A 21,045-nucleotide genomic window follows, 5' to 3' on the forward strand; every position below is an offset into this window, starting at 1 on the left:
CTTAACAAAGAGCTAAAATGACTAGTTTTATCTTTATGGCACTATAAAAGTATTTCAGAAGCTGAGAACCTAGAATCTCAAAGAGTCTTCATCTTCAGTGACTAAGAACAAATTTTACCCAAACTTTCAACTCTTCATGGCTGTAACTGTTCTTCTATTTAAGTTCTTAGATTTCCAAAGTAGTGGTTCTTTGTTTTATAAACCTTGGGGAGAAATTTGGACCATATAAGCACCTACAGGAATTTAAAGCATAAAGAGTGGATGTGATTGCGGTTAATATTATTGTTATTTTCTAAGTGAGATAGAGAGCTCATCTGAGAGACACAAAAGATTTCAGCCAGGCTCAGGGGTTCTTTTTCTATGACAACCTAATTGATAGAGGCTCTTGTAGAGAATTAGGAGATTAATCTACCCAGCCGATGGAATGAGGACTAACACTCATCATCTAATATTGCAATGCCTATAAATATGAAAGACCTCAACAATGATAGCCAGATAGAATCATATGCATCAGAGTCCCAGGGAGTGGGACAAGAGCCAAAGTGCCTTATCTTTCATCATACATTGTCTTTTCTGTCCCTTCATTTGAACCTTGGCCTCATTGGGGATTTCTGACCAGCCATTAGTCATTAAGGGGAATTTCATTGGTACAAAATTCAGGTTACAGATGGCAGAGAAGGGATACCTGCGGGCAATCTGTCTGTTGACATGTTTGCCTCCTATAAATAGACCATAAAGACCCCAACGGCACAACCATGACACATTCATCTTTTTGCTCCTGTATCTTTGTTAAAGGAAAGGACAGCAGGTTTCATGCCTCAGTTCAAAATCTTACTCCAATCTTTTCTAGCTTAGAAACATACCAATGAATAAAGCACAGCGCCCTTCCCCTCTAAACTGCATTTTCCTTGCTAGTTAAACTGTACTTTTAATAACCTCCTCATTGGGTTACTACAGGAATTAAAGGAAAATTCATTTAAAGCCCTTAGCCAAAGCTTCTCACAATGTGGAGCAAATGTTAGTTATCATTATAATCTTTATAATACTTTCATTATTATAGCAGGTGTTAAGTGAACGAATGGATGGATGAATTGGTGAGTGGAAGATGAAACTAACACCTATGGTTTATCCAACATCTGAAATTCTGTAATTGGATAAAGTTTCCAAAGAATTTCATATCTGAAAACTTACCTGAAAATATTTCACCATCCCTGGGTATTATTGTATCTGTTCTAGATGCAATATAATATAGAGGAAAGAGCACACAGCTAGAAGCCAGGAGAACCAGAATTTAAACATTGCATTGCTTATCATCAGTTAGCAAACACCTCTCAACATTCTTTCAACCTTTACGCCAAGTGCTATGTGAGCTCAGGAATACCAAGGGATGGACAGCTTTCCTCACAATGGGAAAGACGCACTCATAATGGAAGGACAGACAGAAAGGACCTATTTCACAAGTCAAGAAAGGCTTCAGAGAAGTTGAAATGTCCGTGAGGATGGGAAATGGAATTTGTTAATCTCCATAGTCCCTGTACCTGGCAGGTACAGGAGCAGATAACAGGTAGTTATTAAATAAATAAAGTACCATTCCCTCTGAGTTTGAGGGATGAGGAGAAGTTGAGTAAGGTAGGGAAAGAAAACAGTAACTCGAAGCAGAGAGAACGGTACTTGTAAAGGGCATTCATAAAGCTGGGGGACGCGAATGTCTGTGGGTGTGGAAGGTGCTGTTGGGAGGAAAGGAACTGCAGATCAAAGAGACAGTGGCTCTGAAAACCCTATGAATTGAAAGTGCTGTCTAGGACAGCTGTATTACTTACACTGCTGATCGCTGCCCTGATTTTCTGAGTTCTTCAGCATCCCATATGGTTCTGAGATGGGTTCCTCACCCAAACATTCACTGGCTCCAGGGTCTTCTTCAAAATGCCTGAAATCTCTCTTCCTCCTTTCTTTATGAAAATATTTTAGAGAATCACTGAAAGATAAAGATATAACAATACTTGCCTTCATCACTCTTTCATTAAACAAAGGAAACAGTTATAACACTTTTCAAGGAATAACATTATCAATGCATGCACAAAACATTAGTGCAGACACTAATGTTTCCATTGACTACTTTGGATTCTAATCCACGTGATCACATTAGGACATTATAACATTCATTTTAAAGAACCCCGTTCTTAATTGGTCATTTTGAAAGGGAGTATTTTTTTCAATGAAGAAATCTATTTTTCTCAGCTTTTACAAAAGTATTTTGCATTAAAATGCTCATTTAAGAAAACTTGAAAGATTCAGAAAATTTGGAAAACTCATGTTCGTTACAAGCATTTGGAAAATTCAGACACTTTTGTGAGTGGAGGTTTTATCTGAGAATCTTTCTTATGTACAATTTCCAGGTAACTGCCATAATGAAGAATAAAAATTAATAATGCAAAAGTTGCTTTAAATTATACCCAGATACCATCCTATAAGGAGACCAAACACTTCTAAACACTTCCTGGTTTCTGGCTCTGTCACCTCCAATCAGAGTTAGTTTTGAATGACGATATTCGCTTCAATGCTTTCACTAGAATTTAAAACTTGTAACCATTGATCATAACCATTGATCATTTCTCAGGACAACTATCATTCTTTCCTTGCCCCAGCACCTCAAAACTTGGGTTCCTTACTTTGTTCTTGCTTTCTTAGGAAGTGAAAATATAACTTTTCTTTTCCAAAAAAAAAGTTTTGTTAGTTTTATTTAGAGTAGTGTATCTTCTTCTGATGAAGCATTATAAGAACACCTTAGTATACTTTTTCACACAGAAAAGACAAACTGATTGAGGATAAAATGGTCAAGACCTAATCTCACCTGAAATTAAAAAAAAAAAAAAGTTGCACCACTGTTTTCTGGCACTTGACTTTGAACAAAGATAATTTGGGGACAACTTAAGAACAATTCTTTCTTATATGATCTAGTTTTGCTTGCCTGGGTGCTTGAAAGAATATTTTTATTTTAAGTTAAAATACTTTGCAGGATTGTTGGTCTCTTTTTAGTAAATTTTAGACAGGTTCGCACTCATAAATTGTTTCTGCTCAAGACATACATATCAAGATTATCTTTAAGCAAAGTCTGTATTTAAACTGTTTTGGTTTCTTCAGGAAACTATAGCTCTTAGGTGAGACTTATGTGCTCTGACCTCTATATGTAGTACCATTTTTTATCAACTTTAATCCTCTGTCCTTTGCTTTTAAACTATGGGAGAGTTGTTCATATTTACTCTCTACATGACTACTGATACTTGCTGTAGGGTCAGTTCTGTGTTTTACTGTTCCTAAGGCAGATTTTAACTCTGTCATAATTTTCACATCTTCAGAATCTCTTAATTCACTGTGTCCCTATGGATGTATCCTGCAGGTTTTCCACCTCTGTTTCCTCCTTAAGATTTTCTTGTCTTTTCTTCACAGAGTTCTTCAGGTAATCTAATGAAAACCTCAAACAATGCTTGAAAATCTTCTGTTTATTGCAACAAATCATATCTGGATTGGTTAGAGTGGCAAAGAACTACAGCTCTCCAATCAGATCAAAAAGCATACCTCTTCAAAGGAGAGGGAAGCCCAATTTTCCAGTTAATATAAAATATTCATTTCCAGACCATGACTGGGGGTGCTGATGGGGAGGAACAGACATGGTTCATTTCCCTCTCAGCAGACCTAGCCAAAGTGCCAGACTGATCGGATTCTTCAGTTCAGTTCTAATGAGTTGATACGTTGCATCAATTTTTCCCAGAAAAATCAAACCCATAGTTTATGGGCATAAGAATTTTTCTTTTTCTATCTTGTCTGAGGTGTTTGAGAAGAAAGCTAAGAGAAGTTGTATCAGGGATTGCTATAAAGACAATATTTTAAACTTGAAGCTATGACCACAGTGTCTATTTGGCCTATGGAGATAATTTTTAAAACCTATTATGATTAATACATGGATTAAGTGGAGACTTTTTAAAATAAGACTTCTTTCCTTGAAATGGTCCAAATACTCCATAGAATTGTCCTATTATGTTTTTTAAGACCTGGAAATGTAAACTGACTTTGTGCTAGTTTGTTCCAACTATTCTAAAATATATTCCAAATAGGCTACCTTCACATGCTAGTACTGAATATTTTATGCTTGGACAAGGAGCAAACTATAGGTCTTTCGCCAAGCACCGTCAATGCACTTGAGTATGGGTTACCAAAAACGCTGGAGAATTTTTTTTTTTTCTATTTATTGTTATAGCTCAAATCCTTGTGTCTCTGGTAGGCTTTAAGTGACATAAATATGCATTTCCATCTGCACGTCCTTGTCAGGAATAGTTCTGCTGGGAGGTGTTATGCCACCCAAGTACTTCCAGAATAGAGTCTGTTAATCCTGTTACCACTATAGAAACTCAGAGGAAAAGTCTACTCAGGCCACTACTGCAGCTGCTGTGGCTGTCAGTGTTCCAGCAGCCACACCCTCAGCACAGAAAGGAAGTCAAACAAGATGGATTTTCCTTCAGGTGGAGGGGGCTGTAGAGGGCTGACCTCACTCTGTTATTTAGACCAGCAGTCTCTAAGTTTTTCTTGTAAACCACTATTATTAAAAAAAAAAAGAAGGGTGGGGGGGATGAGCAAGCCCATCTTGGGCACACATACACACATACACACACATGTGGGCACGTACAATAGAAATATAAGCTGCCATATTAATTACTATATACACTAAAAATATACCAAAATATCTATTATGTGAGCATTTCCTTTAAAAAATAAATACAAATAGCTGTTTTAACCTGCACTGGATAGACTTGTACTCTATTGCTAAGTTGCTTCAGTCCTGTCCGACTGTGCAACCCTATGGACTGCAGTCCACCAGCCTCCTCTGTCCCTGGGACTCTCCAGGCAAGAATACTGGAGTGGATGGCCATGCTCTCCTCCAGGGATCTTCCTGACCCAGGGTTCGAACCTGTGTCTCTTACATCTCCTGCATTGGCAGGTGGATTTTTACCATGAGTGCCACCTGGGAAGCCCTGTACTCTATTAGCTGTGTGTATATATATGGAGGGAGACCACTGAGCTAAACGTCTACCCAACAGACCACAAGGAACAGATCGCAGACCCCACTTAGGCTTCTCAGATGCCACAATACCCTGGGCACACACAGTGGGCCAGAGGAGCTGTAAATGCGCATGTGCTTCGCTCCTCCACTATTCCCTCCTGTTTCCTCTTGCCCTTCCACTAGTGTGGCTTGACTTCCAGCCTCCAGGCTCTCTGTACAGATGACATCCCTGTCCTGCGTTCATACAGGCATGTCATGGATGCGTACGAACCTGTCAAGACCTACAAGCCAACAGGCATCCTTCAAAGTCTGTCAACAGCCATCTCACCTCGGAGGCCTCAGGATACAAAGGCAAGAACCAGCTAAATAAACCAAATCCAACCATCAGTCATCCAATAAATATTTTCCAACAAAAGTTTATGGATATATAAACCCAAAATGAATGTCTTTCACTGTCTAATTCCATATAATACAGGAGAGCTCAGAATTACCCATGAATCTAGCTGTGGAACAAAAATTCTTCAGAAAGGCAGTGAATATGAAAAAAAAAAAAAATCTCGCACTTCTCATGATAGTGAAAGACTGTCTTTTCAGATATAGAAAACCGAAGACTTGGCTCAAAGTTCCGCTCGAATTGATAAAAATAAATTATTTTATTGGTAAAACCTAGAGTCAGCCAGAAAAAAGTATGCAAACTTCCCCCAATCACTATCAGTGTGGGTATAAATTGACATGATCCTTTTGGAAGGCAATTAGTAAATTACATGAAAAGCTTTAGAAATTTCACCATTAATTCAGTAAGCCCCTACTTATGACTTCAACCTATATAAACAGATAGATATATGAAAAGATTCATGAAAATGTTTAAGAATATTTATAATAGCAAAAATTGTCAAGAATCTACATTTTTATTGAATGGTGGAACTGTTAAACGCTTTATGATATGTGACATAAGAAATGATATACATTATTTGATTTCTTATTTATTAAGTACCTATTATGTACCAGGCACCCTTTCAGGAGATTGCAATTAATAAATATAGACAAAGCCTTCATAAAGGTGATATTTCAGTCAAGGGTAGAAGAGACATATACTACAAAATCAAGCAAATAAGTACACATGCAAAATATTTTTAGAGCAATAGAAAGTAGTAGAAAGCTGAGAGCTGAAGAATTGATGTTTCTGAACTGTGGTATTGGAGAAGACTCTTGAGAGTCCCTTGGACTTCAAGGAGATCAAACCAGTCCATCCTAAAGACCAGTCCTGGGTGTTCATTGGAAGGACTGATGCTAAGGATGAAACTCCAGTACTTTTGGCCACCTGATGCAAAGAACTGAATCATTGGAAAAGACCTGATGATGGGTAAGATTGAAGGCAGGAAGAGAAGGGGACGACAGAGGATCAGATAGTTGGATGGCATCATCAACTCGATGGACATGATTTTGAGCAAGCTCCAGGGGCTGGTGATGGACAGGGAAGCATGGCATGCTGCAGTCCATGGGGTCACAAAGAACTGGACACAACTGAGCGACTGCTGCTGCTGCTGCTAAGTCGCTTCAGTTGTGTCCGACTCTGTGCAACCCCATGGACTGCAGCCCACCAGGCTCCTCTGTCCAAGGGATTCTCCAGGCAAGACAATGGAGTGGGTTGCCATTTCCTCCTCCAATGCATGCAAGTGAAAAGTCAAAGTGAAGTTGCTCAGTCATGTCCGACTCCTAGCGACCCCATGGACTGCAGCCTACCAGGCCCCTCCGTCCATGGGATTTTCCAGGCAAGAGTACTGGAGTGGGTTGCCATTGCCTTCTCCTAACTGAGCAACTAAACTAAACTAAATAGAAAGTACTATGCAGATAATAAAGTAGTGATATAATAGAAATTGCTGGTGGTGAAAGCTAGGGATTATTTTATACAAGGATTTCTCAACATATGCACTATTGACATTGAAAACCATATTCTTTGTGTAGGCTTTTTTTGTTGGGGGAGGGCTGCGATGGTTCCTGTGCATTGCAGGATGTTTATTTAGCAGTATCTGCCTAGATCTGATAGATAGAGTGCCTGATGGACTATAGAATGAGGTTCGTGACATTGTACAGGAGATAGGGATCAAGACCATCCCCATGGAAAAGAAATGCAAAAAAGCAAAATGGCTGTCTGGGGAGGCCTTACAAATAGCTGTGAAAAGAGGAGAAGTGAAAAGCAAAGGAGGAAAGGAAAGATATAAACATCTGAATGCAGAGTTCCAAAGAATAGCAAGAAGAGATAAGAAAGCCTTCTTCAGCGATCAATGCAAAGAAATAGAGGAAAACAACAGAATGGGAAAGACTAGGGATCTCTTCAAGAAAATCAGAGATACCAAAGGAACATTTCATGCAAAGATGGGCTCGATAAAGGACAGAAATGGTATGGACCTAACAGAAGCAGAAGATATTAAGAAGAGATGGCAAGAATACACAGAAGAACTGTACAAAAAAGATCTTCATGACCCAGATAATCATGATGGTGTGATCACTGCCTAGAGCCAGACATCCTGGAATGTGAAGTCAAGTGGGCCTTAGAAAGCATCACTATGAACAAAGCTAGTGGAGGTGATGGAATTCCAGTTGAACTATTCCAAATCCTGAAAGATGATGCTGTGAAAGTGCTGCACTCAATATGCCAGCAAATTTGGAAAACTCAGCAGTGGCCACAGGACTGGAAAAGGTCCGTTTTCATTCCAATCCCAAAGAAAGGCAATGACAAAGAATGCTCAAACTACTGCACAATTGCATTCATCTCACATGCTAGTAAAATAATGCTCAAAATTCTCCAAGCCAGGCTTCAGCAATATGTGAACCGTGAACTTCCTGATGTTCAAGCTGGTTTTAGAAAAGGCAGAGGAACCAGAGATCAAATTGCCAACATCCACTGGATCATGGAAAAAGCAAGAGAGTTCCAGAAAAACATCTATTTCTGCTTTATCGACTATGCCAAAGCCTTTGACTGTGTGGATCACAATAAACTGTGGAAAATTCTGAAAGAGATGGGAATACCAGACCACCTGATCTGCCTCTTGAGAAATTTGTATGCAGGTCAGGAAGCAACAGTTAGAACTGGACATGGAACAACAGACTGGTTCCAAATAGGAAAAGGAGTTCGTTAAGGCTGTATACTGTCACCCTGTTTATTTAACTTATATGCAGAGTACATCATGAGAAACGCTGGACTGGAAGAAACACAAGCTGGAATCAAGATTGCTGGGAGAAATATCAATAACCTCAGATATGCAGATGACACCACCCTTATGGCAGAAAGTGAAGAGGAATTCAAAAGCCTCTTGATGAAAGTGAAAGAGGAGAGTGAAAAAGTTGGCTTAAAGCTCAACATTCAGAAAACGAAGATCATGGCATCCAGTCCCACCAGTTCATGGGAAATAGATGGGGAAACAGTGGAAACAGTGTCAGACTTTATTTTTCTGGGCTCCAAAATCACTGCAGATGGTGACTGTAGCCATGAAATTAAAAGATGCTTACTCCTTGGAAGGAAAGTTATGACCATACTAGATAGTATGTTCAAAAGCAGGGACATTACTTTGCCAACAAAGGTTCATCTAGTCAAGGCTATGGTTTTTCCTGTGGTCATGTATGGATGTGAGAGTTGGACTGTGAAGAAAGCTGAGCGCCGAAGAATTGATGCTTTTGAACTGTGGTGTTGGAGAAGACTCTTGAGAGTCCCTTGGACTGCAAGGAGATCCAACCAGTCCATTCTGAAGGAGATAAGCCCTGGGTGTTCTTTGAAAGGAATGATGCTAAAGCTGAAACTCCAGTCCTTTGGCCACCTCATGCGAAGAGTTGACTCATTGGAAAAGACTCTGATGCTAGGAGGGATTGGGGGCAGGAGGAGAAGGGGACGACAGAGGATGAGATGGCTGGAAGGCATCACTGACTCAATGGACGTGAGTCTGAGTGAACTCCGGGAGTTGGTGATGGACAGGGAGGCCTGGCATGCTGCGATTCATGGGGTCACAAAGAGTCGGACATGACTGAGGGACTGATCTGATCTGATCTGATCTGGCTGCTAGTCACTGAAAGTACTCATCCCAATCATGACAGTAAAACATGTCTCCAACCATTGCCAAACGTGCCTTTGGTGGCAAAATCTGACCCAACTGAGAATCACTCCTTTAGATATAGTGTAAGTAAAGCTTCTTTGCAGAGAAGGCAAGGGGACCCCACTCCAGTACTCTTGCCTGGAAAATCCCATGGATGGAGGAACCTGGTAGGCTGCAGTCCATGGGGTTGCTAAGAATCGGACACGACTGAGCGACTTCACTTTCACTTTTCACTTTCATGCATTGGAGAAGGAAATGGCAACCCACTCCAGTGTTCTTGCCTGAAGAATCCCAGGGATGGTGGAGCCTGGTGGGCTGCCATCTATGGGGTCGCACAGAGTTGGACACGACTGAAGTGACTTAGCAGCAGTAGCAGCAGCAAGGCTTCTTTGAGGAGGTAACATCTGAGATGAGATGTATGCTTTGAAATAATCTTTAGGATATAGAGAAATATTCATGATATAACAGTAACATATATAATATAGTCAATAAAATGTTGATGTCGATCAAGGTGGATATCCTTTTTAAATCTCTATCTAGACAGAGAATATAGCATGATGGTAAGAACCATAGGTCTGTAGCCTTGCTGCCTTAATTTCAATCGCAGTTCCACTGCTTTTTATAGGTGGCCTTGGGTAAGTTACTTTACATCCTTGTGCTCTTTGGTCTTCATTCAGAGAGTGTGGATGATACTAGTAGTACTTAAATAAGTAGTATTAAATGAGTGTTAAGTACTACTAGTATCATCCCCATGGTAACTCAGAGGGTAAAGAATCTGCCTGTAATGCAGAAGACCAGATTCGATCCCTGGGTTGGGAAGATCCCCTGGAGAAGGGAATGGCAACCCACTCCAGTATTCTTGCCTGGAGAATCCCACGGACAGAGGAGCCTGGTGGGTTACAATCCATGGGGCTGCAAAGAGTTGGACATGACTGAGCAACTAACACTACTACTACTACTACTACTACTACTAGTATTAAACGAGTTAATACCAACAACAGTTCTAGAAGAGTGAGTGACACATCTTGGAAGCACTATATACAATATATGCATACATATTATTATATATACAATATACATATATATTATATAATAATACATTAAAGTTACATTAATATATATTCTAAATTTAATACATACTACATAGTATAAATCTGATGCATATATAGACACATACGCTAAATATATATACCAGATATTTCTATTGTCTTTTGGTGAGACAAATAAAATGTGTTAATAATGGTAGAATTACAGGGGATTTTATTTTGCTTGTCTTTTTGTATTCTTCACAGTTTTATAGACACAAATGTAAATTCTGCATTCACATCAAAATAAAAATCAATATTATTTTAGCACAAAGAGAGAATTTTTAGACTTTCACCAGGATCAACTGGCATATTGAGAGTGGGATAAGAAGGCCAATAGAAGACGTGATCAGAAAAGCCTGTACCAAGGAAAATGAGTCAATTGTCAACTGAAAGTTGAGACACCCCACATTCAATCTGTCAGTCAATTCATCCTTCATGTGAAATTTAACACGTGTTTTTTGCCAGACACTGTGTTAGGTGCTGGAAAATCAAAGACAAATAGAGGTGCATTTTCTGCAAGGAACTCACAGCAGAAAGGGGAAGAGAAATACATCCAAAATTAACCACTGTACACAGAACTATAGGATATAATGAGGATACCTGCCCAGGTCTCTGGGGGCTCCCAAAGGAAACAATTAGTTTCAGCTGGAGTAGGGGGTATTGTAGGAAACTTCACCTATGAGATGTCACTTGCATTTGTCTTTGAGCGATAAATTTGGAAAATGCAATCATTTGTAAGAATTCTGGTTCTAGGCAATCACATAGCATGCTTCCTAATCAAACACCAGCAAGATCACCTAGAGAGGGAAATCACAAAGGACAAAGGAGTTACACTTCAGAAAAGTGTCTTGATCTCATATCAGAGTGCCTGGTTTCATAAAGCAATTTGTGAAAATAAAGTTTGACTGTCATAGGAATTAGAAGGCATAAGTTCAAGTACTAGCTCTGCCCCTTACCAGTCGGGTAATCTTGGGCAAACCATTAAAATCTCTGACCCTCCATCTACTTCCTCATTCATATAATAGTGATAATAATACTTTGCAATAGTGTTGTGAGCGTCAAATGAGATAATGCAAATAAGAGACTTTCAGTGACATTCAAATAGTTGGGATGATAAACTGTGATGGCTTTAACATAATAGTGACAATTGTGAATAATTATAATTTAATTTTTAACATTTATAATTAAATACAAACAGTAAGAAAAGAAATCAACTGTATATACAACACCAATCAGACATGAGTTTATAGCCTGATTGGCTCCATTTATTTTTTCAGAGCTCTTAACCTATTACTAATCCAAGTGCATCAAGCTATAAAAACTTTATACAATTCTTTCCCTAAGATAATATAATCTTTATTTCTTGAGACACTTTATACTAACATTAAACTGAAAGTAACTGGATAAAAATGAAATGGAGACTCATAATTGCAAACTGTTTTCATGTTGAAAGAAGATTCAACCACATTCTAGGACTGAATTGCTCTTGCTACAGTTTAGGATCGAGCTATAAAAGTATATCACTTAGCCTACATCTGCCTACCAGTGCAAAGTATTGCGGCAAACAGAAAACACAGGTAATTACCTAGAAGCATTGGGCCAAACACTCCACTTCGGCCTCTAAGACTGAAGTTGCTTTGCAGGCAGCAGGGAAACCTAGGACGGGGCCATGGTCAATTTCCTCTTAAAACTTTCTTCCCCCTGAATCCTTTTCACCTTGAACAGTCAGCCCTATCATATTTGGAGAAATGATACTTGCTTGCTTTTTCTCTCTTTATTGAAAAGGCTTAAGATGTCCTCTTGTCATGGCCCTTGATAAACATTTCATCTAATATTTTTTGAGACAGTTTTAGTTGAAGCGCTGGCAGAAGACAAATCAAAACAATAATACATAAAACTGCTGCTTTACTTGAGTGTCTTAAAAAAAAAAAACAAACAACCCTGAATGTCTTTAAAGGACATCTAACCAGAATTGGCATCTGAAAAATTAAAGAAAAAGAAGACCCCACATACTCAGTTCATTTATTTCTCCCCCATTAAAAAAAAAATTAAAAACTCCAGTACTTTGGCCACCTGATATGAAGAACTGACTCATTTAAGACTCTGATGCTGGAAAAGATTGAAGGCGGGAGGAGACGGGGACGACAGGGGATAAGATGGTTGGATGACATCACCAACTCAATGGACATGAGTTTGAGTAAACTCTGGGAGTTGGTGATGGACAGGGAGGCCTGGCATATTACAGTCCATGGGGTGAAAAAGAGTTGGACATGACTAAGTGACTGAACTGAACTGAAAAAACAGAGGTAATGAACGTAAGATTTTATGTGGTCCTATCTAACAGGATGTAACAATGACACATTCCATGAATTACTGACTGCCATTCATCTCAAAAGGTGAGATACTTAGGAAGCCTTCAACTCTCACCTTGAGTAAACTACCCAACTCAGCTTTGAAAAAGAAAATGTGTGTTTTTAAAATACAACTTCTTTAAGTATCAGTTACCTTGTATTACACTTTTGACACTACTAGGGAATCCTTATCGTCCTCATTTTGTTCTGTCGTTAACCATAGTATCAGATCTCAAACTTAACTCAGTTTAAGAAAAACAGTGCTCTATACATCAGGAAAATGATTCTAGCTCTTTCTAATAATTTTTCACCATGTGTGATCATGTATGCTTTTTTCTATTTTGTGTATTGTGTCATTACCCACCAAGCTGTGGAGAAGACAGTCCATATATTCTAACAAGAAGATATCACTTCTGACATTTGTGTGAACTTTACAAACTTTACACACTAAGGGAGAAACTTTTTTTCTTACCTGTACAGTGTCAGCTTACTAATCATACTTATCTGTTAATGGCTTGGTAACTTATACTTACAAATGTCACTTCTCTGTTTTGATCAGATTTCAACTACAGATAATCACAGTACTAAATTCTAAGTTAGAGGACAATTTAAATCCAAAGGAAAATGTAATTCATCATCACAGCTTTAAAAAATAGTCCAAATATTTGAAATGCACACTCACCTTAAAATTCTGGTGCAGAATTAAAATGAAAATCATCCTTCCTTAAAGTCTTATCTAATAATTTTCATAGAGACTTCTGGAGTTTATTGCTCAGAAGGAAAACTTAAAAGCAAGCTACTTTTTTTTCAAAAGGCCATTTGTCAACAGAACTGAGTTAAGCCATTGAGAATAAGAGAATGGGAAAGAAAGAGTTACTGACATTTTGTGTGTATGAATGATGTGTGTGTGCTTTGTTTTGCTTTTTATGAGTAATATGATCAGGAGAATATTGCTCATGATATCATTGTGATCACAGTGTATAAGATGTTTTGGGAGAGCTGCTATTATGGTTGAGATCAATGGTACTGAAATACAGGCCAACCTTGTTTTGTTTTGCTTTGCCGTATAGTGCTTCCCAGATACTGCATTTTTTACAAATTGAAAAATGTGTTAGTTGCTCAGTCGTGTCCAACTCTTTGCTATCCATGGACTGTGGCCCACCAGGATACTCCGTCCATGGGATTCTCCGGGCAAGAATATTGAAATGGGTTGCCATTTCCTTCTCCAGGGGATCTTCCCAACCCAGGGATTGAACCTGGGTCTCGTGCATTGCAGGCAGATTCTTTACCATCTGAGCCACCAAGGAAGCAGTCTATGGCAACTTTGCATGAAATAATTCTATCAGAGTCACTTCTTCCAACAGCAGTTTCTCACTTTAAGTCTCTGTGTCACATTTTAATAATCCTCAGTGCATGCTGTGCTAAGTCGCGCTAGGTTGCTTCAGTCATGTCCGACTCTATGTATTCATGGACTGTAGCCCGCCAGGCTCCTCTCTCCACAGAATTCTCCAGGCAAGAATACTGGAGTGGCTTGCTGTGCCCTCCTCCAGGGGATCTTCCAACCCAGGGATTGAACCTGAGTCTCACATTTCCTGTAGTGGCAGGCAGGTTCTTTACCTGGGTATTCTCACAGTATTTCAAACTTTTTCATTTTTACTATATTTGTTATGGTAATCTGTGATCAGTGATCTTTGAGGTGACTATGACAAAGAGACTACAACTCACTGATGCTTAGCATTTTTGAGCAATGAAGTATTTTTAAGTAAGGTATGTACATTGTGTTTTTTGACAAAATGCTGTTACACACTTAACAGACTATGCTGCTGCTGCTGCTGCTGCTGCTGCTAAGTCGCTTCAGTCGTGTCCAACTCTGTGCGACCCCAGAGATGGCAGCCCACCAGGCTCTCCCGTCCCTGGGATTCTCCAGGCAAGAACACTGGAGTGTGTTGCCATTTCCTTCTCCAATGTATGAAAGTGAGAAGTGAAAGTGAAGTCGCTCAGTCGTGTCCGACTCTTTGCGGCCCCATGGACTGCAGCCTACCAGGCTCCTCCGTCCATGGGATTTTCCAGGCAAGAGTACTGGAGTTGGGTGCCATCGCCTTCTCCAAAACAGACTATAGTATAATGTAAACATAGCTTTCCAGATGTGCTGAGAAAGCAAGATTCACATGACCTGCTTTACTGCGATATTTGTTTCACTGTGGTCTTCTGCAACAGAACCAGCGAAATCTCTGAGGTATGCCTTGGAATCCAGAATTAAGGGCACAGAAGATTAAACCTGACTGGTAGTTTGCAAATGAAAAAACAGAGATGGACTTGTGAGATATTTAGAAGGAAGAACAAATAAGAACTGGTAAATAATATGATGGAAGGACGGACGTGTGTGTGTTTGGTGAGTGTGCTCAGTTGCTTAGTCATGTTCCACTCTTTGCAACCCCATGGACCGTAGCTCACCAGGTACCTCTCTCCATGGAATTTTTCAGGCAAGATTACTGGAGGGGTTGCCATTTCCTACTTCAGGGGATCTTCCCAACACAGAGATCAAACCTGCATCTCTTGCACCTCCTACGTTGGCAGGCAGATTCTTTACTATTGCACCAGGTGGAGGGATGGAACAAATCAAAGAATACTTTAAGTTTTAGAAATCAGCAGAAGGGCAATACTTTGAAAAGAAATTAATTGTGAATTCTTCAGGGATATTCAGAAATATCAAGTTCAGGGAGGAGAATGAAAGTCCAAGTAGAAAGAGACAAAACAATTGTAATAATTTGGCTGAAAATTCAAATAAAACATCCAATAGTCAGCTGCATGTCTGAGATTGCAATGTGTGATGACTGTGGGTCTCTTGAGGACCAAGACTATTTGCTCTTAGTCTCTGAAATCCCAAGCATATCTAGGCACACAGTTATGTGCCTGGCTGACTGACTGCATAGAGATTTGGTAACCAACTGCACAAAGAAAATGAGTTGTGAGTGAGAATTAAGACCAAGGAACAAAGCAAGGAACTAAAAGGACAAAGTTTGAGGAATATTGAAGGAATGGGAGGGGGAAAAAGAAACCAGTAACAGAGGTACGAAAGGTCTGTCAAAGAAGTAAACCCAGAGAGAGAAAGGGGAGTGGAAGGGAAGAAAAAAAACAAGAAGAGAATCAGAGGAGTGCCTGTGGGATAGGGTGGGGGTAATGCTACTTATTCATAATTTGAATAAGTAGTTCATAAGTATATTCATAATTTGAATATACATATGTATAGATATATGTATAAACTCTGAAGATGCACCAATGCAAAAATTCTAAAGTCACAATTAGTGAGCAAAAATGAAAATCATTAAAATGTTTCCTTAAAAACTTCAAATAAATAAATTAACATCTCCTCTCACATTGATTCATCCATTGCATGTGGGTACTCAATAAATGTTAATTGAACTAAATTAATAACATTTGCTCAGTGGTAATAAAAAATTAATTAACTGTCTGTCTTCTCTGTTACTCACATTTATTCCCACTGCTTCTGCAATTACTTCTAGCCCAAACAGAAAATTTTCTATTTCCTTGACTTTTAGTATCCACTTTAATATTTTTCCCCAACAATACAGATGAACTTCTAATTTTTGTCCTAATTTTTGTGATCTTTTTCCTGTTGAAAAAAATTATTTTCTCTAAGTTAATGTCAAGAACTATGTATAACATCCCAAATATAGTTTCACAAATTCCTGATTTAATTCCAAAATAGTTTTCTCTGCAGAAGATGTGATACCACTTTTTATGTGTTTCTCCTTTTAGCTTATGTTACTTTGTAATACTTTGGGTACAAAGTCAAATAACACCACAAAAGAAGGAATCTGGGGAAATTATTGTTAGCACTCCATCTACAAAAGACGGAAGATGTCAGTAACATTCACCCAAAATTGTGACTCATTTCAGATGTCAGAATTCTGGGTTGAACAGACTGGGTTCTGAAATGTGTGTTTGTCAGATGATTTTCTAATGAGTAACAGATAGTTCCCACTGGGGAGTGGAAAAAAATAAAAATATAAACAGATATAGAATTAAAATAACTTTATGAATGGCAGCTTAACTTCTCTATAAAATTCTCTCAGTACAAGCCCAGTGTCTCCAAATGGTTGCTTAATGTAGCACACCACTTAGATTCAAAATGCTATACTTAAAAGTGTCGAGAAATTAAAAAGAGAATCATATACCACTTGGCTGTATACTGTATTCTCCGCATGTTCTTACATTCCAGTAACCTCTATCCAACTTTTTTTGTTACTGAATTACTTTGTGCAAAAGCAATTTACATTACATGCTGCCTGACTACGTGTGATAATTTGCACTGATTGTTAATTAATTCTGTAAGTAAATAGCTGCTGTAATCTCTATACTCATCAAGGTTTCGTTATCTATCAGCTCTTCCTGAGGATAGAGCAGCTGTAACTAAAAAAGCAGGATTCCCTAAATGTGCGAGAAGGTAGTCCTGCTTTGTAAAGACCGCTGAGGGAGAGATATGTCTATAAAGTGATGTTATTTGCAAGGCTTCATTTCCAGTAGGTGACACATCAAAGGATTTAGAGTGAAAAGGGTTTTGCTGATGTGCAGTTCCAGTGGTGAGGAAGGAGAGAGAAAAGCTAAGAACAAATAGGAGGAAATACTGAGTAATATAAAGAGACAGGGATAAGAGCAACGGTTTTGGAATCCAAACGGCCTGGGTTCAAATCCCAGCTCTATCGTTTACTAACAAGGAAGCCTCAGGCAACTTATCTAAATAAACTTTCTAAGCCTTGGCTTTACTCATCTGTTAACTTGGGGTACCAATGTATGTATTTCCTATGTATTCTGGGAGGCTGACAATAACTGCCTCCTAGTGTCTTTGTGATGCTTAAATAAGGTACATAGTGGTAACACAGAACACTTGACATAAAATGTATACAATTCTGTGTGTGTGTGTGTGTGTGTGTGTGTGTGCATGCGTGTGTGCGCACGTGCATCTAAGGCAGTGGTTTGGTATTCAAAATGGGTGATTTTAACCCTTGGAGGAAATCTGGCAATATCCACAGACATTTTTGTTTATTGTATCCTGGGGTAATTGGTGTTACTGGCATCAAGTAGGGAGAGGACTGGGATGTTGCTAAACATTCTATAATTTCCCTGTGACAAAGAATTATCCGGCCCCAAATGTCAGTACTTCTCAGAGTACTGAAGGCATAATTTTAATGACTATTTGTGATCATAGGTGGTTAGTCGACACTTTGATATCCGAGTAAGAAAAATAAACTATTCTTTTTTATCATTATCATCATTATCTTAAATCCATGAATCTCTCTTGAGTTAGAGTCCAAGAGTTTCTCAATCTGTTGAGCTAATTCTATCAATTCAATATTACATTGTTATTACTGTTATTCAGTTGCTAAGTTGTATCCAACTCTTTGCAACCCCATGCTGCTGCTGCTGCTGCTAAGTCACTTCAGTCGTGTCTGACTCTGTGCGACCCCATAGACGGCAGCCCACCAGGCTCCCCCGTCCCTGGGATTCTCCAGGCAAGAACACTGGAGTGGGTTGCCATTTCCTTCTCCAATGCATGAAAGTGAAAAGGGAAAGTGAAGTCGAGTCCGACTCTTAGCGCCATGGACTGCAGCCTACCAGGTTTCCCTGTCCTTCACTATTTCCCCGAGTTTGCTCAAACTCATGTCCACTGAGTCTGTGATGCCATCCAACTAACTCATTCTCTGTCACTTCTCCTCTTGCCATCAGTTTTTCCCAGCATGACAGTCTTTTACAGCAAGTCGGCTCTTTGCATTAGGTGCCCAAAGTATTGGAGCTTCAGTTTCAGTATCAATCCTTCCAATGTATATTCAGAGTTGATTTCTTTTAGGATTGACTGGTTTGATCTCCTAGCTGTCTAAGGGACTCTCAAGAGTCCTCTCTAGCACCACAGTTAGAAAACATAAATTCTGCAGTGCTTAGCCTTCTTTTATGGCCCAACTCTCACATCCATATATGATTACTAGAAAAACCATAGCTTTGACTATATGTACCTTTGTAGTCAAAATGATGTCTCTGGTTTTTGCTGTCTAGGTTGATATTACATTAAATGCTATCAACAATAGATGTTTTCCAGAACCTGTTTCTGCCAATCCCTTTTAACGTGAATCAAACTGCATCTAAGAGATTTAAAGCCAAGAGCATAAGAGACAGAAAAAAGAAATTAAGCACTGTTAAAGTCAAGTCTATTTGGAGGCTCAGAAAGAAACAAAAAAGGCTGAAGACAACTGTGTGTGCAATAGTGTCAGCTCTCACACAAGTTAGGAGCCTTTGGAGAGCAACTGTTTCCTAATTAGCTTCTGAAAATCACTGATGTACCTATCAGTAGGCTGTCCTCTCCTTTTTCCACTCTCAAAAGCAGAAGGTCACTATGGCAGTGGTTCCCAAACTTGTCAGCATGTTGGAATCTCCTGGGGAGCTTCCAAAATCTCTGAGGAACTGTAATCCAATCTGTTAAAGGGATAGAGGGGATGCCTGATCTTTAAAATAATTCCAAGTTTTAAAAGATTTCCAAGATGATTCTACTCTGTAGATAGGTCTAGGAACCCCCGTCCTAGCAGGTAGGATCAAGTAGAGATTTTCATCTGCTTCAAACCAAAAAGCAGCTTCTGAAAGGACAATGACAATGGAGTTGGCAAGAAGATACTTCCTGCACTGAACTGCCTAACCACAGTAAAATTAAACCAGGTTGCCAACTCTTTTATTGATTTCAGTCACTCAGTGAGCATTACTCAATCAGGGACTGGGCTAGTGATGGAAAAGGAAATCCTCCAGAAAGCATCTTCACTACCTCCCAGTAGAGCTGCCCGATCCCCAGGACTGGTGCTTGTTGAGGTCTGGAGAATTCCCTGGGAATCAGTCTGGATGTATGTGTGTCTCACATCTGTTAACCCTTCTCTGCATCTCTGGATCACTTCACTAGTGCAGTTAAGCTATACATTAACTGCACCACTACCCTGTCTTGTCTCTTTCTCTAACCTGATTTTGTGGTATGCTTCTGTTGTACGCTCCTCAACATTTTACTGCATTGCTAATTTGTTCGACATTTCTAAAAGCCAGTGACCATACCTCTGTTGCGTTAGTCACTCAGTCACGTCTCACTCTCTGTGACCCCATGGACTGTAGCCCACCAGGCTTCTCTGTCCATGGGATTCTCCAGGCAAGAATACTGGAATGGATTGCTATTCCCTTCTCCAGGGGATCTTCCTGACCCAGAGATTGACCCTGGGTCTCCTGCATTGCAGGAAGATTCTTTATTGTCTGAACCCCCAGGGCAGCCCCAGTTAGGCAGCACTGAATTCTGAGGGCCCAGCCCAGTGCTAACACCCTCAATTATTATGTGGGAATCAGTAAACAAACATGGGAGTTGTGAACCACATGAAGCATCTAGGTCTCCTCAGCCTGCCCTGTGCCTCTCCAAACCAGGATCTCAGTCAAAGAGCTTGCTAGACATTCCCTCCCAGGGTGTTACCTGGAAATAAAAGCCTGTTCCCCAAGAAGCACACTCTCAAAGCCACAAAGAAAGACTATCACCTTTATAAGGACCTAACAAATGGCAAAGCAGAGAAAAGACTGGCAACCAAAGAGTCTTCAAGGCAGACATGGAAATGAGCTTATAGGCTGGTTATGTGTGACCCCTTTTTTTATACAGGGAAGGAAACTGAGGTCTGTAAAGACAAAGGAATGCAACAACTTGATTGAGATCATACACATTATTAAACAGTACTGTCCAGCATTTAAAAATCCGTTTACTGGCCAAAAAGTTCATTTAGGTTTCTCCAGGAGATGCTAGAGAAAAACCCAAACCAACTTCTTGGCTAACCCAATACTACTTCTGAGATTCACAACACATTATGACAACAAGCTGACAACATTTTATGAGATTTTTGTCAATTCTAGTGAATGAACACCTTGCTTCTCCCACCCATTACTACAAAGACCACCATGGAAATTAGTGTTACCAATTACCATGAAATGTGAAAATTGCCATGTGTTTTAAATTGTATAATTATTGCACGTTTATTCTTACATATATTTTCGTTCAAAATAATCCTATTCAATAACGTTGCATACTTTCAAATAATATTTTAATCTTAGAAAAGTCTAGAATGGGGATTTGTCCGCAAACATCCATCTTTGGATCCCTAGGTCATGTCAACTATAGCGGGTATCTGTATGTGTGTTTTCTTTTTTCATCTAGATGTGCAACTCACAAATGAAAAGCAGGCAGACCAGAAAGCCATTAATGCTATCGTTATAAATTCAGTATCCGAATTCAATATCACAGATGGACCAGCCAAGGAAACCCCCAGTGAGAAAAAACTGTCAGAATCCAGCATATCACTGTCCTCCCTTGAAGAAAGCCAAACGAAATTTTCCTACCTCCAAACTGATACTTCAGTTCATCCGAGAGACACTGATGG

General features: G+C 39.4%; 1 protein-coding gene and 1 long non-coding RNA gene across 2 annotated transcripts in view; one reads left to right on the forward strand and one right to left on the reverse strand.

Moving 5' to 3' along the window:
• LOC133235672 (uncharacterized) overlaps positions 1-21,045 on the reverse strand; it is a 703,684-nt gene that overhangs the window by 539,663 nt on the left and 142,976 nt on the right. The window contains exon 5 of the long non-coding RNA XR_009732619.1: positions 1,821-1,975. This is a non-coding gene — a long non-coding RNA (uncharacterized LOC133235672). The remainder of the gene's footprint in view (positions 1-1,820; positions 1,976-21,045) is intronic.
• Positions 1-21,045, forward strand: part of MDFIC2 (MyoD family inhibitor domain containing 2) — a 116,994-nt gene that overhangs the window by 84,518 nt on the left and 11,431 nt on the right. Inside the window, exon 4 of the mRNA XM_061397390.1 lies at positions 20,823-21,044. Coding sequence (XP_061253374.1) covers positions 20,823-21,044 — 222 coding nt within the window. The remainder of the gene's footprint in view (positions 1-20,822; position 21,045) is intronic.

The sequence above is a fragment of the Bos javanicus genome, chromosome 22, assembly GCF_032452875.1.
Source record: "Bos javanicus breed banteng chromosome 22, ARS-OSU_banteng_1.0, whole genome shotgun sequence".
In the NCBI taxonomy this organism is placed as follows: Eukaryota; Metazoa; Chordata; class Mammalia; order Artiodactyla; family Bovidae; genus Bos; species Bos javanicus.